We start from the raw sequence: 13,239 nt of genomic DNA on the forward strand, positions 1-13,239 counted from the left end.
TCCAGGAGAATAGGAATTAAAGGCTCTAAACCTCAGCACTTCTTAATAACAGAGTCATGGACACAAGATAAAATTAAAAGATTTTGTTGACCTTACCTCTGCGAGTAAACATCTTTCCTGCATTTGGCTGATGTTGTCAGGCCTTCAAGTCTTGTGTGAATCAAAGGCGATTTTTGGATTATGAGCAATAAAAAGTAAAAACAGCACAACAAAAATCAAACGGGATCTAATATTTGACACTACAGGTGGTCTAGCATGTCCCTGGTACGTAGCTAAGCATCATGGGAAATGCAGTCCATCATCACCATCTTCTCTGGCAAATGGCTAGCTATAATACCCTAGCTAGGTTCTCAACTTCCACATTCTCAAGTACCTAGTAGTAGAGATTATACTTACTACGTAAGCTTTATAGCAGGGCTGCCTAATAGGTAGATCACCAGATGTTTTAAAACTACAGCTTCCATGATGCTTTGTCATTCTAAAAGCATGACAAGCTACATGTGAGTTCTACAACATTTGGGAATGTATCTTTTGGGCACTCGTGCTCAATAGCAAGTAACATTAAACAGTTTGCTGTATATTAACATATTCTGTATCAGATTAATGAACAGTATTAAAATGATGCAATACATCCACATTGGTCTTCCAGGACCACAACCCCACAAACAATTTTGGATTTATTAAAATATGTAATTGCTGGGATTTGTAATGCAGGCTCTCTTGAGTCACAGCTTCAATATAGGAATTTATGTTGTAAACCTTCTGGCATCTATCAGACTGTTATACAAACAAGTGAACCCCTTTCATGCTGAAATTGGTAATACCACCTTACCTGGTAGCCAACTCATGTATGCAATACACAAAATCACATTAAATAGCAATATTCTATAGTGCAACAATGATAAGCAACTGCCAATCCTAAACTCCAACATATCTACTTTAGATACCCTTCCTAAAACGTTGGGGGCTTACATCACAATAGGAAAGCATTGGGAAGCTATTGCGCAACAAGACGCCACTAATCAGAATATCCTCATTGAGATGCATTGAAGTTATACATCTATTGGAAGCGTTCAGCGCCTCCATGCATCACATGGAGTTGCTTAATGTAGGTGCGGCACACCGTGCAGCACTGAAACAGGAAGCACCTCTAGTGGCCATCTAAGCGACTGCCACAAGAGGTGTTTCTAGGAAGCAATGTAAATACTGACTTTTCTCTGAAAAGGCAGCGTTTATATTGAAAAGCCTGCAGAGACATATTGAAGCTACCAGAACCACTACATTAAGCTGAAGTTGTTCTTGTGATAGTGTCTCTTCATGTCCTATGTTTTTAAATCCAATACAGCTAGAAAATCCATACCTTAATGGACTGGTTGGAGAATTAGAACTCTAAAGTAGGATACAAACTGGTTAACAGGTCACTCCCAAGGGCCCAGTAAATGCCAGCACCGTTTTTTTTTTTTTTGCGCAGTTCTAGATCCATGTAGAGTTTAAAAGACCAGAGCAGCGGTCTTTCTGTATTACACAGCAGTAATGATTCACTTGGCAAAGAAGTGTTTAACTGCTTTGTTGCCAAGTAATCTGTTGATAGGCCTAGAATTCAACGCCAGGCTCTGTTTCCATGGTGATGTTTCAAACGTCAATCTGTTCACCCCAGAGAATAAGGTACCGCATTGCCCGATTTCTCTACAGTACTAATAATATATGCTGCGATCATAGAGTGGTTTAGCCAACACAGGCAGGGTAGACCATGAAAATTAAAGACTCTAGCATCGACTATATATAAGTAGTTATACAACTTCAATATATTCAGCAGCTGTGTGTATAAGTAGCTGTATCTACTCAATTTATTTCATCAATGTTAGCTGCCACTGTTCTGCAAACTATTTTTCTACATGTTCGAGAAATTCATTGCATTTTATCTCCTGCCAACTAAGAAAAAAAGACAAAGATTCCCCAGCAAAAAAAACAGAAGCAGATAGATCCATATTCTGAATATAAAGAAAACAGGGATTGTTTCTCTTTCCTACTGAATACAAATAACAGAACGGCTACAGTCTTTAAAGATGCTTTCGTCAAGCTTATTATAGGTCCCTAGATAGAGTGGCAGCAACACGGAAGGATGCTATAGATCTGTGTGTGCAGTACAGTCACTATGTCTTTCATTCAGGTAAATGGAAGCATGGGTGGCAGGACGGTATACAACCGATTCCGTGTACAGCCCATGTGAATATGTAATGCCAGTTGCACCACAAATGTATGCACTATACTTCTCCCATAGTTTGGAAGAGCATAGATCAAGCTGCAATAATTCAATAGACAAGAGGGAGCATTGAAGATCCCTCAAATGACACAGACAAGCAGATTATTTATAATATCATATAAAGAATGCATATGCATTGGGGGAGAAGGGCTAGTAGGGGATTATTTCTCGGAGTACGCAGCAATAACAAAAGTTGAACAAGAACCTCTTGAAAAGCTTGAAACACAATTAAGTGGCAAGTAACATAGCATAAAAGCCCATTTAACAACTTTGGGAACACAAATGAACAGCATTAAAAGATGAAGTGCATATATACAGGGATGAAAAAAAATTATTGAACATTAGCAATACACACATTACATCATAATTGTAAAATGTCTGATCAATATAATGCATGTAGTGCTGATACACTGCAGAAGGTATTAAAGTCAATGCTTTAACAATATCGGATTTAGAACTAGAAGAAGCAACATATACAACGGTACAATGACTGATGAGATAGATAGAGATATAGATAGGGATTTAAAAGGGGGGGGGGGGGAGAAATGAATCCTGTATTTGGACTTTCAAATCTGGTCATGTAAAAACAGCTTAGAATTCCTCATTTAGTTTCACACACACTCTGAAAAGCGATTGCCTGTTTGTGCAGGCGACTGACGGGAAAAAAAAAAAAACAACAAGTTTTAGTTTATTTTATGTAGCTTAAACATCCACAAGTCGCATAAACAATGGTCACATACAGGGGCTAAGTCAGAAGATGTGACAACCTTACAGGCCCTCTGAGACCCGGCTGTCCGTTAATATAGTCACTGGACTTAATCCGATAAAAGGTAATCTCACACCCACATGCCAGTTATCAGTACCTGCCAGACAGGTGGCATTTTGGGAAGGATCAAAAAGAGAATAGAACTGGACATCCAGAAACCAGCCATATGTTCTTTGAAAGGCCTTTTGGTCCTGTGAGTGGGGGTTCAAGGCCGTTTTATACAACAGTTGGGATGGAGCTGCACAGCAGTCTCATGGTGGTAAATTCAACACAAGCTTGTTAAGAACCAACCTGGGAGATTACAGTGCCACATAAAAAAAAAAAAAAAAAAAAAAATAGAAGATAGGTGTACCATTTGACGCCGTCTGTCTATGCAGAGGAAGTGAGTGTTTTTACACGAAGAGGAGAATGGAGAAGAAATTGCAAGCACACTCTAGAAATAGGTCTCCAAGACAAAAGCATTTTATATAACTAAGGAAATAAAAATGTGTTTCACCCCCCCACCCCTCACTCTGGACATGCAGGTTTAAATATAAATATGTTGCCAAAAGAAGAAGCTACACAATACACATACTGGAGATTAAATGTACTAAATGTGTAGTCCATAAGACATATTAAAATGCATATTTTATTGGTTTTCACTATACTCATTTATGCGGAGCACTCTGCAAACATCAGCTTTTAAAGCGGTCAAACATTTACAGTTTTACAACGCCTGATGTTTATTCCCATAAAAGTAACAAGGTTGATGCCTGCATGATTACTTGCAGTTATAATAACGATTGTAAGGAGAACGAGAAACGTATACGTTTATGCTTTGTTTCAGCTCACTCAAATCACGAAAATACAACAATCACAGAATTCTGGCATTTATGTTTAATACGGTTTGCCTGAACGATGTGCTGCATTTCCCTTATACAATGGTAAATTTTACTATAGCAACCAATATACCATCTATTGCTAGTCGTAACAGTCTACCATTCAACAATGTTCTGTTTAACTCCACAGTGCCCCAAGTGGCAGCAAGGTCAAAAATGGGAAGAAAAAAAAAAATAAAAAAAGAGAAAAAGGCATATCGTGTGTGTGTGTGTGTACAAAACTCTATGTTGGAATATGCAGATAATCAATATGAAAATAAGGAACATTGTGCCCATTACATACTCTAATATTCTACAAAGTTTGTTTTTTGTTTTTGCTTTAAAATCTAAATTTAGAAGAGGCAAGGACAGAATAAATACAGGTTATGAATTTGACTGCTCAATACTACTTGTGGAGAGATGTGTTACCAATGACAGGAGCAAGTAAAATAAAACAGTAGCAAGTGGTTATCACTGCAAAATTATAAGAATTCTTAAGATTCTTGAATGCAGTTTGCTTGGTGAAAATACCCAATTTAAAATAAATAAAATCTGCATGACCATTGCACATTTTACACAGTTAGGGTGCAACGTGATAAAAGTAAATATACAAATCACACTATTTTTAACGGCACAATCATAAAAATGTTGGATGCAGACATCATACGAAAGAGTTGATATTATCCAGTCCTCCAACAGCTAGGTATCTACATCAACCATGATCCTTTATATCAATACGGGCAATGTATCGGAGCAATGGTAGTTCTACAATAACTAGGGACCTAGCCTTTATTTACCTCAATCCAAGTTAACCTTCTTATAGAACAGCTGGATCAGGAAAATAAATCAGCCACAGTCGGATTAATCTAACAGTTTTGGTCATTACCAATATCTCGAATAGATCACACAATACGGATATAGTGCTGCTGTAGGGCCTGACATTTATCCACAATGGGAATTTCGGGGTGTTAAGTTAAAACATGGAAAGGTCTTGCAGCTTAGCAAATTTCTCTGGAAATGTACCTACATTGAATTGGACTATATAAATGTATACTAAGCATTGAGTTAATGAGTTGAGAACTGCAGGTTAGAAAATATGGGTTTAATTTGAGCAAAAGCCTACCATTTTATGGACAGCAGATAAGAGTGCAACACTGCTGAGGGAAAGAATCCTTAAACTAAACATATGTTTGAAATTCTAAAGATCTCTAATAGAACACTAAAACAGAATCCGTTCCTTAGCGTACACATGTATACCAATATCTACACAACATTGAAAACAGGATATGATGGGTGTAAAGAGTGGGTTATGTGACATTTAAGAATAAAAGCTGACCAATAAAAATAAATGGGGGGAAAAAAAAAACCATTCCTCTAAGGGTGAAAAATGCCTTATCTATATACAATGCCATATATTCTGTCAGCCCCCAAAATGATTATCCCATGGTCTATCATTGTTTTCTTAGCATTACTGTATTTCAAATGTAAAAGACTGTTTTCCTAGCATATCAAAGAACCCTTCCATACATCTGGGTAACTCTAAAGCAATACTCAGAGTAAAAGGGGAATTTTTTTCCCCTTTTAAACGCAATCCATGGTTTGGAAACAGCATTACAAGGAAGCCTGCTCCTGCCATCTATTGTAAGAATACATTAGGACTATGCATACAATTCGATTACATAAATAATCATGCTTCATTTTTACAGGATTCTCCATACTGTGCCGCCTGTCTTCTGGCATTATTCAGAATTTAGCGGTTTACTTTTAGCACTTAACTCCTTCAGCACCACTACCGTGGAAGGTCTGATTAAACATGGTGGTGTTAACAGAAAATGTTCCTTCTGCCTTGACAGACTGCCTACTTTAGCAAAAGTGCACATACGTACACGAGCAGTGTATGCTTTAATTAGTGCTCTGTAAAGGTTATTACAGAAAGAAAAAAAAATAAAGTGGGGGTTAAAACCATCACAGCTGGGAAAAAAATGCTATATTATACATACACTAACTAATGGTTTAATGCAGCTACAAGTGTGGAGAGAATCACTGTTGCTATATGACTGATGCTGCCTTCGAGTGGCTCCCACACATCAGCGCTGCTATCTGTGATCTTCCTCCTAGTTTAGAAATGAGCACTTTGATTCTATAGAGCGTCTGTCGGTCTCGTTTCTTTCTTTGCCGTACTGGTGATGTTTGGTAAATCCCGCAGGTCCTTCAAGGATTAAAATTCTAATACACTGATTTAGCATTCATAGATGCATGTTAGATAAGGATTCAGTTTAAATTTAACTTAACACATGGTTTTCCTTACATTCTCATTAGGATGCTGCCAGACATTGTAAATCATAACAGTTATAAGCTAGAATTTCCAACGATAAACAGTTCATCTGAAAAAAGATGGAGCAACCACCAGATAATGAACTGTTTGATCAAATTATACAGGGTTGGGTTCCTAAACATCCCAACCCCCCAAAAAATTTTAGAAATCCAAAATGACATAAAGGAACCAAGTTCTGATAACATAAAAAGGATGCAAAGGCAGAGTGGCAAGTCTGTGCGGTAAATAAAATGTTTAGTTAAAAAAAAAAAAAAAAAAAACCCATTCAGAAAGCCATACCCGTTTCGCTTTGCATTCCTATCCCTACATTGTGCCCTGCAAAATATCTAAACACTGCTATAACTGACGAATAAAAAGGAAGCCATCATAAATTAAAGACACGAACAAGCTTTCTACATCTCTGCTTTCCTAGTATGGAAGAGCTAAAACTCAGGGTAATGGCAAACAAGCATCTAATTTCAGAAATGAAGACGAAATCTACAGGAAATTCACGGTCAGCTTTTAAAAAAGTCTGCACTTCATTCTTAAAAACATTAAATGAAGTAGATATATATCTATCTATCTATCTATATATATATATATATATATATATATATATATATATTTTTTTTTTTTTTTTTTTATCTCAATCATAGGTGTAAAGCATGTCACCGATGACCACTACAATAGCAAAGCACCGCACAAGCTTTTTAATTCACTGCATTGAAGCCCTTTCATAAAATGATTAAAGTATGAAACACTGTATGTCATGAACTGTGGCAAGATTTGTACTTTTAAAAACAAAAATAAATGAAAACTTCAATATATGCAGTTACACACACACACACACACTTCATTAATAAAGTCTATAGGTATATCAATACATACACACAAATAGATGAAGATGTTACGGTTATAAATTACCAAAATATTAGTACTGTGGGATAAAGGAATAGGTTTCAGTTATTGAACCTATATGAATATGGGGGTAGCAACAAAAACCTACTAAAAGCCAACTAGTATGGCATGAAATAACAGTAAACCAATGCGTAATACACAAAACTGCAAAAAAAATGGTGCATCTAAAATAAAATTTAAAAATAATTACCCCAAAAATGCTTGGTCAACAGCATGTGTGTGAAAGGTGGAACTTGGAGCCATGTTGTCTCTCTCCCCCTCCACCCCCCAAACCTATATAACTACATACATATGAAATTGTATGGAGTCTCTTGTGTGAGAATATATATATATATATATATATATATATATATATATATATATATATATATGAGATTAAGGTTTAAAATGCCCAGACAAGTTAAAAAGTAGTGTCTACTACAGCTTAATGTTACACACTGTTTTATAATCTCAATAACGGAGATCATCAAGAGATGTTTGAGGTTTACAAGGACCTGATGTATGCATCTCTTAGAAGGCAATGAGCATTTCCATAAGCTATGAAAATAGATAGAATGGGACCAGAATTGAGCATTCCATCAGAAATCCTAGTAAGCCTGCTTTGGATTGGATAAACTGTTTTCACGTTCCTCATCAGCTACAATAGGAAACACTGAACACTGGCTTCAGAACATGATTAAAAAATAAATAAAAATAAGTAATTACATATTTTTGTATTATTAAAAAAAATTAAAAAAAATTTGTTTGTTTTTTACATTTCAGTCACTAAATCAAGGGGCCATCATAGGAGACCACTGTGGCTGTGGTACTTCCACAGATATATTACCTTAATAAAGTCAGCATAAAGGATGAAGCCTCTTATGTGCCAAACTCACAGGAACAGTTTATTAGTCAGACTGGATTATTTAATGGCGTTCGTTGATTGAATACGTCTGTTGGCCAACTTGCAAGTTGGATAATGTGAACGGTTCTAAAAAGATTGAAAATAAAACCTACTTCAGACTTCTCTTTCTACTCCCTTTCTCTAAAAGGTGAAAGCTTTACTTATTACTGGGGGGTACTGTATGTGGCAATATTAAAGACACTGATAGAGAGGGTTAATGGCTTTCTTATATGGCACATAGCTGTATTATACCAGGTAAGAGATACATTGTAGCAGATGCCACACTAGTGAAGACCTTGCTCCACGGGTCCCGGCCGCTACACGGGGTTAATGGGACACCTGCAGGCACCTCGCCGGCTACAGGGAAAGTGCAGCTACGATCCCTACCACAAGGCGCGCTAAAACCGGGCGGCACAGCTCACCCCCACACCCCCGCCTCAGCAGCCATGAACCCGGGCGCAGCTTGGATAGTGGACACCCAGATCCCACCCACTGCCAAAGCCCTACTGTCACGAAGAGTCCAATGTACTTCTCTCCCTCTATATCGATCGGTATGTTTTATACTCAGCACTGAGTGCATAGTGAGCAAATATCAGACAGCGTATCCCCATACAGACCGTTTACGCAGTATTTATAGTCTGGAATGCGGTTTTATCCCACTGAAAACTGTATAGAATAGATTTTAATTTGCACAATTCTATAGGTGCCTTTATCAGGGTGTGTAGCCCAGTACTGCCCAGGAAGAGCCCTGCACTGCCCAGCGATCAGTGTGTTTAATGCCATACCGTCGCTATTAAAATAGAAAAGTTGTTTAACGCACATTATTGTACATCTCTCAACAGCTACATAGTGAGCACTTATCAATATGGATGGTCTATCGCCAGTACAGGGGAGCGATACACACGCCACATTATACCAACCCCCTATACTCTACGCTCTGATCCATCAACCGTGAATGATATGCATCTCTCTGAATACACATGTAAGTATATTTAAGTATGTACATAAAGCACACTTGGGGTTTCCGCACAAAACGGACATCTCCCTCCTAACATCCCCCTAGCTCCAATCTGGACCTACAGGACATGCAAAGACCCCACACCAAGCAATGTTTATGCCCTCTGTATAAGGATCCCCACGAATCTACTCTAACACCCCTCAATCCAAACCTCTACACATACATTTCCTCCCAGTCAAGACATGGAAAGCCTCTATTAGAGGGGTCCACACAGCAGAACCCTGATTGCGAGTTTTAGGGATTCCCTTCCTGTGATGCAGTGATGAGCTGTATATCTCCCCAGGATCTCTGCCACAGACAGATTAAACGCGATAATGTTTATTTAATGAGTGTCCCTATAGAGCGCAATCCACATTCATCATATCCTGAAATGAGCTCATCGCTGTACCCTGCAATGCTATCAGTGCTGGGGTACTAAGGGGGCTTCAACATCACCCCTACGTTGTATGATGAATTAGAGAAAAACCAAGCCTGTTCCAACAAATTCTGTTCTCCCCGGATTACAGCCACTGATAAATGGCTAATCCCAAATTCAAAATCACGGTCTTAAAAGAGTTAATATACCCATGTCTTTTAGTCCATTGCATTAGTCTGTGCCTACTCACGATCTTCCCAATATGGGGTTCGGTTTCTTAGAAAAGCCCACTTTTCTAGTGCACATAGGTTTATTTCTGTTGAAATCCCAATTTCCATCGGTATTCTCCACTAGAAGCTGCTCTTCTATGGGGTACATCACCCCCACCCCCGATTACTACTCCATTGCCTGCAGAATGCTGGAAGACCCACTTATTGCCATAGCCTTAAAACCCTGCACCCCTCTCTTGGGGTTGACGCCCAAGCAGGGTAATGAGGTGCTACAGAATATCAACCAAAACACCCCAAAAAACTAAACCTCAAAATACCAGTTATGAGAGCTCGACTATCGTTCCATACATATTACCCTATGCAAGCCATGGTCAAAACCTCATCCCAACTGCAATCTAGATGGGGGTTCTAGAATCCGTAAAGTGAGGTTCCATGAACGTTCTAAAGCTGGTTATGTTGTTTGTGAAGCTTCCACTTACTGATGTGGAGTTAGATCACGAATCCAGCTGCAGTTTATAATGAGGGGTGTCAAGGATCACCCCAACTCTACATCTCAGGGGGGCTCCCCAATGTCTTACCTTGCTGTTCAGCTCTTGCTACGGTCTTCCAGCCGCCCCTAGCAGCGCTTTTCCGGATCTTCATCTCTCTTCACTCCGGTGTCACATCCACACGAACAAGTCCAGCAATCAGCGAGACAAGAAATAAATCAAACCAACCCACCCAAAGGCTAATGAGGAAACCAGCAGAACTTCTTCCCTCTTCCTGCCCTGGACCCCGGGCTGTCCTGTCCCCCAGGTCCGCAGTAAGGTCCCTGTGATGAGCAGAGGCTGCAGCAAGTCAGAGCCCTAGCAGCTAGCGTCCCAGCGAGGAGCTGTATGTGTGTGTATGGGCAGCCAGCACCTCTCTCGCTGTATACTGGGGGCGGAGCTCCTGATTCTTATCACATCCAACACTCAGGCAGTCTCTGCAAGCATCTCATTCCTCGCTACTGCTTCCATGCAAAGCTGCTGGGTGCTTGTTGCATGCCTTAACTCTTGCAAATGGGGGCTCCCTCCCCCCACCTTTCTCAGTGGTTTAACAAACAGGAGACGCTATCAGCCCCTCCCCCCTTGGTACTTGTCTGATTTCTGCTGTGAAAAGAGGGGTGTTGGTAGTATTTTTTTGCAGACCGACCAGGGTTGCAGCATACAAGCTCAGAATGTCACTCTAGACTAGAGTAATAGTTAAAGCTTGTTACAATCACTGGGTAATTCTGCAGTACTTTGATGCTAAGAGTTACAAACACTGAATGAATGAGATGGGCACATTTACTGGCCATGGACACAGTGTAGAGTGCTATCAGTAATCTCTAGTTAGGGGACTTAATCATGCATTTGATTAAATTAACTTTATTTTATACTGTTAGATCTGGGTGTATATAGAGCTATTAACCCCACTTTTCAATGGCCTGTATCATTCCCTATTGCTGGGTACACATTGTCACTTAGTAAAATAGAAGCCATTAAAAATCCTCCCATTCTCTGATAGTTGTTGTTTTGTGGTGAAGTCACAAGCCAATATATAACAGTAAACATAGTTTTCTTCCAAAGTGTGGTGTGTTTGGATAAACAGGGTGTGGTAACACCTACTCAATTTTCATTTGTGCTGGGAGCATAGATTTTTCACACCTGTAATACAGCAAGCAAAGGGTGGCTTTCATTAACACAATTAAGGCCAGATCCCAATGCAGGGGGTGTTAAGCAAGGCTCTTGCTTTAGTTTGTTTGCTAATATCTTGAGGCTGTGTAAATGCAAATATCTTTACTAGTGCAAACGACTGCCATTGATTCCCACTAACTGGAAATTCTAGCCATAACAATGAGTATAGTGAAGAAGGCATGGAAAACGATATTGTTGAAGTGGTAAAACCAGTTTTGCATCTGATCCCCTTGTCTTGCAGATTTTACCTTGCATAAGAGAATAGTTAAGATTGTCTTGTAGTGATCTGCATGTTTATCTGACAAGGAATTGGTTAAGGACCTATTTTACATGCACATGCACAGTTTTAAAATTTCAATCAACAGTGTATTAGCCATGTAATGGTTGCCAACCTTTGCATATAACGTGCAAGGGGACATTTGCAGCCGGACATATCACCTTAAGCTCAGCTTCCATGACATCTGTTGTTAACAAAACATGTTTCACATAGGTCCTCAAGGGAATAGTCCCTCTTTGAAACCAACATTCTTGTCTTCATGTTTTACCCTGGCTTTTTTTTCTCTTGTATAATCTTAGAACATTTGGCACATGGATGTATTTTCTACCAAGGGCCTCATGGAAAAAAAAACTCGCAAATACTGCTAGATTGTAAACTCAAAGGAATAGGTCTTCCTATCCTTCCTTACCAGTATATAGCTACGCATATATATATATATATATATGTATATATATTTAAACATTTTGTATTTTCTTTAAAAATTTAATTTCCACTTAACTCCATTTATATTTTGTAGCAATGCTAATTTTTCTTTTCCTATATCACATTTTAATACTAGGAAGAATGCTTGCACAGTAAAATATTGAGACAGTGCAGACATGGGGACTGTTCTTGGAAATTCATGGCAGTTGGCAGATATAAGAAGCACAAAATACACAAGGAAATGGTAGGATAGTGATAAAACTACAGAATAAATCTAATAAACAAACGTGTATTAACTCTCCTGTATATTTAAGATCCAAAATGATCAACACATGCAATTTTAGCAAAAGGTATCTTGTGCCCATAATTAATTTCTTATAAATCACTAAATGAGTGTACATAATTTCTATAGTTTATATTTACAGATGATCAAATTATTGCGTAGTTCTTTACATTGCTATGTTAGACAGTGCCATATTTAAATTCCAAATTATGCTATTGGAGCAGATTTTGCTTATTTGTAAAATATATTATTTTGGCATCTGGAGAAATTATTGCAATAATGGTTCACTGTGCACATTATCCACTCAAACCAACACCATTTGTATTATAATCTAGTTCCTTGTGTTCCCTTGCTGTGGAGATTGACAGCTGAGTTTTTTTCCCTTTTCCTTCTACAGCTTTCAATTAAAAAAAAAAAAACCAAAAACAGGAATAAAAATAAAACAATATAGTATTTCCAAATTTAGAGATTTTGCTTTTCACTCACCATCACAATCCGCCATGAGCTGGAATCACAATCGTGCTTATTTTTGAGAGATCTGTTTATTTTAGAAAAAAAATCCATCTATTTATAGAGTATAAATGATTTTGCTTTTGGAGCGTGCAGAGAAATAACACATGAATGAGGAAAAGAAACCCATATTTTCAGTATTTAAGGTTATCTCTGTTATTACAATATGTGGCTGCCAATCGCCAGTGAGCTACAGCTCCCATAATGCAAAGTCAGACAACAAGCTGCTGTTTGGTAGTCCACCAATTGATAAGGGTGTCAGAGACTCTCTGCGCTTTGTTGGACGGAAGCTTACGCAATTCATGTTTTCTATCAGTCATTCATCAAGTGCTTATGAGTTAAGATTGCCACTTGGCTGGTTGAACATCATAGACATGAGTCTACAATAATTGTTTTGCTGAAAGTTAACTATTGCTAGGCTCCTGACCTTTGCAGCAATGATATA

At 38.4% G+C, this 13,239-nt stretch overlaps 1 protein-coding gene across 3 annotated transcripts in view; it reads right to left on the reverse strand.

Moving 5' to 3' along the window:
* PCDH1 (protocadherin 1) overlaps nt 1-10,651 on the reverse strand; it is a 176,108-nt gene extending 165,457 nt beyond the window's left edge. The window contains exon 1 of one of the 3 annotated variants that reach the window (XM_063447917.1): nt 10,183-10,650. In XM_063447917.1, the coding sequence (XP_063303987.1) occupies nt 10,183-10,246 (64 nt within the window). In that variant the 5' untranslated portion in view covers nt 10,247-10,650. Of the gene's footprint in view, nt 1-10,182 lie in introns of all 3 variants that reach the window. The other 2 variants (XM_063447918.1, XM_063447920.1) reach the window with 2 other exon arrangements.
* Nucleotides 10,652-13,239: the final 2,588 nt, after the last annotated feature.

Source organism: Pelobates fuscus, chromosome 3, assembly GCF_036172605.1.
Source record: "Pelobates fuscus isolate aPelFus1 chromosome 3, aPelFus1.pri, whole genome shotgun sequence".
Taxonomy (NCBI): domain Eukaryota; kingdom Metazoa; phylum Chordata; class Amphibia; order Anura; family Pelobatidae; genus Pelobates; species Pelobates fuscus.